Source organism: Hipposideros armiger, unplaced genomic scaffold (genome assembly GCF_001890085.2).
Source record: "Hipposideros armiger isolate ML-2016 unplaced genomic scaffold, ASM189008v1 scaffold_257, whole genome shotgun sequence".
In the NCBI taxonomy this organism is placed as follows: domain Eukaryota; kingdom Metazoa; phylum Chordata; class Mammalia; order Chiroptera; family Hipposideridae; genus Hipposideros; species Hipposideros armiger.
Genome location: NW_017731607.1, coordinates 1,542,241 through 1,546,387, shown reverse-complemented (window position 1 = coordinate 1,546,387; position 4,147 = coordinate 1,542,241). Strand labels below are relative to the sequence as shown.

The 4,147-nt window shown below is 40.0% G+C and overlaps 1 protein-coding gene across 1 annotated transcript in view; it reads right to left on the bottom strand.

Moving 5' to 3' along the window:
• The window catches only part of ERAP2 (endoplasmic reticulum aminopeptidase 2), a 43,682-nt gene that overhangs the window by 33,816 nt on the left and 5,719 nt on the right, over positions 1 to 4,147 (bottom strand). The window contains 1 exon segment of the mRNA XM_019656272.1: positions 2,115 to 2,249. Within this exon segment, the coding sequence (XP_019511817.1) occupies positions 2,115 to 2,249 (135 nt within the window).

Sequence of the window (4,147 nt, the reverse complement as noted above, 5' to 3'; positions counted from 1 at the left end):
TTTTTTTTTTTTTTCCATAGGTCAGTTCTAAAAGTGGAAAATCAGTCAGTACACTAACATATTGTAACCATGTAAATATTCCCAGGAGAACCAAGAAATGTGCTGAGTGTACATTTTCTTCTCTGTCTTCACAAATATTTGAAGTCCTTCCTTATTCATTCATTTCATTTCTTTATGTGCTCCAGAAATATTTTGGAAAGCTTATTACGTGTTGGGACTTGGGGAGGGGAGGCGGAGAAGAATACAATGAGAAATCACGTGCCCCTGCCCTTAGGCATTTATAGGACAGGATTTATAGTATACCTGAGGTCAAGGAAGGATCTGAGAAGAGGGAACAGCAACTGGGCCTTAAAGAATGATGAGCATTTGGAAAGGGGAAGAGGGCACAGGAGGAAGTGATACTAAATGAGCAAGTGATCAAGATGAGATTTTTTTTTATTAAGAGATGAGGTTTCTAAGTTGTCTGCTTTGAATCAGGGGTTTGCAGTGGAGAGGAGCAGCAGCTGTGAGTACATCCTGATCAGATGCGACCTGAGGGACTGGTAAGAATTTCCACATAGAAATCAGTGAACGATGACAAAGGTGGGCAGGAATTCACGGACGTCCAGGGTTGGAAATCACGTAAAACGTCAGCCAAGTCATGACAGTGGATGAATCTGAAAAGAAAAAAAGGGACAAATCAAGAAGAGGAAGGAACATTTAGGGAGACAAAGAAAAGAAAACAAGCTGAAGAAGCTTTAGGGGATGTATTATCTAAAGCTCCCGCCCTGGGACACCTTAATTATAAACGTTCTTCTTTTTTGTACATGAAAACAAAGGAAATGCTTTAGGAATTTCAACTCAAAAACATAAAGATCACCATAGACCTATAGGATATTATAGTCAGTGGTGAGACTCAGTAGCCAAAGGGCTCCCTCCCTGAATGACCGTGCTACAGGCATGTTATGCAAACCAATAGAAGAAATCATTATGGGCTCTAGCCTTCCAGCTCGGTCGAGGACATTCTCCATGTTACCATGCAACTAGAGTGACACTGAGGCACAGATTGTCCCCATTCTGGAAAGCTATGAGCAAGGAACCCTCTACCCATAGAGGAGAATGTCCCTCTTGGTTCAGACAATTTGGTTATCTCAGAAGAGTCTGGAAGCTGGAGGCAGCACTCGAGCCAACAGAACGGTTCCCCTCAACTCAACATGAACTTGTGTGGCTCAGACACCCAATTCAGCAAACATCCGATACCTAAGAAGCCAGGCTCTGTGCTAGTCACGGAGGGTACAGAGACAAAAAAGATGTGTCTGATGCCCATGGTGTTTGGTGGGGGTTAGGATGCGGGAAGGCTGCTGTTCTAACATGAGTTTCACCTTTTTTATTTCAAAGTGCAGCAGCCAATAATATGTTTTGAAGGAACAACCTTTAGAGCCAGGCTTCTTGGGCTTCTTTTCTGGCAGATAATTGTTTGACTTATATGTGAACCAAGGGCTCTGGGAAGTCCGAAAATGATAAGACTACCTTGCTTCATTGCACATTGTTCTTTGTTTTCTCACTTTTTTTCCCCTTGCTGGGCTTCTATTCTGGGCATAAAATATTAGCTATATTGACTATTGACATACCATGATTAATCTATTTTCTGGGCTCTATTCAGGCAACATGTACATATACCATGTGAAATGCTGGCATGGGGGAGCTTTGCTATGCAACATAAATCTAGTTAACTTTCTTATTCAAGACACGTACTGTCACCCAAGCTTAAGGTTCAGAGATATCTCAGCAACTCCCAATATNCATTTTTATTGCCTATTATGGTAAAAATTGAGTTAAAATAGTCTTATATATTGATTTATAAAAAGCATATATATATATATAGTATATATTGTTACCATATATACTGTCATACTAACATACATATAAAAATATTTAGAAGGTGAACACTAATGTTATTAGTAATTATATCTTGGTAAAGAAATTATGAGTAATTTATTTTAATTTTTACCTATCTCTAGTTTGTAAAATAAGCATGATACTTTGATAATAAGGAAAAGAGCTTAAGAAAATAAAGAAAAGCTCATTGCCCTCAGAATACTATTCTGTGCTGTGAAATTAGATTTCAGTCTCACCTTGACCCCTGATGAGGTTGTCCCACTCACAGACTTGAAATCACAAACTATGTAGGCTACAAGGTATGTACTCATTTTCACAGTAGTTTCAAAATGATCTTCCAAGAGGCCTCCTTCAAGTTCAATTGTCTTAATCTACAGGAAGGAAAAAGAATCAGTATTTGAAAACAGAAGCTTTTATAGCAATGCCTATGACTTAAGCCAGGTTATTTGGAGGACAGCCTGACATGCTCACAAGAGGACATCAGTTCCCTCTATAAGGTTCTGTGGCCTCTCCTATCTTCTTTATTCCTTTTATCCCTGGACTTCCTCAAAGACACAATGCACTGCTTTTGGGATCCCCAAATGATGCCAAATCTTATTTTGTTGTTTGAAAGCATAAAAGCATCTTAGACACTTCCACTTTCTTGAAATGCAATAATCTCCAAATTGGCATACATTCAAGTTTGGTACATCTAAGGAAAAATACCAGCGAATGGCCCCTTTCCCTTTGTTGTATAAGAAATACATCTCTGATGCAGAAGGGAAAAGGAAGCAGAACTGTGCTAGATGCTGCTTTGCAGTATCTCTGAATCCTCTCATTATTTGTGTGTGAGGTAGGTGTTATTTCACGGGGGCGGGGAACAGAGTCTAAGAAATGTGAACTGAATTAAGGTAACACAAGTGAGCTCTACAGTGAGACCGAGATGTGGATGCCACCGTGTGATTCCAAAGACATTGTTCATTCTTCACTCGCTATGTGACAGCTTGAGTCATAGTCTTATTTTTATCTTGGCTTCATTGATTCTGCAATGAAAGCAGTCAGGCCAAGGAGGTCATTAGTAATTTAAGTTTCTGCCTATGTACTGAGGAAGCAAAAGTTTGAAGCCCATAGGCTTGTCAGCTGCCTCTATCAAATTCACTGAATAATTACTGAGTTCTATCTTCATTTGCTCTGGATAGCCTGTCCCAGAGATGATCTCCACCAGGGTACAACACCCCTAAATACGGAATGGATCAGATTCAGTAATCTGAAAATACCGCTTTCTTCAAATTGATAATAACTTTTAGGCTAGATTGCTCTCTGCACNTCCTTCCTTTTTTCCCCCAAGCCTTTTAGTCCTCGCCTTTGCACGTGGCCCCGCTCCGTATGCTCCCAACTCCTTGAAATCATTTCTCTTCTAATAATGGGCCCTTGAGCCATTCTCTCCTGCTCAGGCCTACTTCTACTTTTTTGAAATGTACTCTCTCTTCTAATAAACTACTTTTACTCCAATATCTCGTTCAATTCTTTGCTGGAGTTGCCAAGGACCTGGACTTGGCACCAAGAAGGGCCCACTCTCCGACAGTGTAAGTCTTTAGTGTCCAGATAAAGAGACTAAGGGGGACTGACTTTCCCAAAAAACACACAGCAAGTCTGAAGCAGAATCGGTACTAAAGCACAGCTTTCTGACCCTTGGTCTAATGGACTTTTCTGTTATGCTGCACTGTGCCTTGAGTAACATTGCAGTGAACCAATCGTTTTGGGATTGAAGACACAAGAATTGCAACAAACGTTTGGGAAAGGTTAACAGATCTCCCAAAGAAAATGAATCAGTTAAACAGCAAGATTCTCAAATCAAGTCCGGTCTTGAGCTGCACACACTTTCCAATATAGTAGTGCCAGGTTCACCCCCTTTCCCCAGAGCCTCACCTTCGATTATAACACAGCAGTTTTATACCTTCAGGTCATTACTCTCACTGAAAAATTCTGATTTAAAGACAAATTCAAGAGAAATATTAATGTGTTACCTTAATCCACGTTGTTGCAGATCTGAATGAAGGAGAAGGGTTTTTTGCTTTCACTTTCTGTTACTAAGTCTGGAACTTTGCATACTTCCTGATTATAGCACTAGCTGGCACATTAGGTGTAAATGGAGCTTAGCACAACAGGCTTAGTTCAGAAAGCACAAGTTTCTTTCTTCTTAGCATTTATCAATTTCTGAGCTTCACTATGTGTTTGTTTTATCTATCTCCCCATTAGAATGCAAATTCTTTGTTGGCAGGGAATTGGC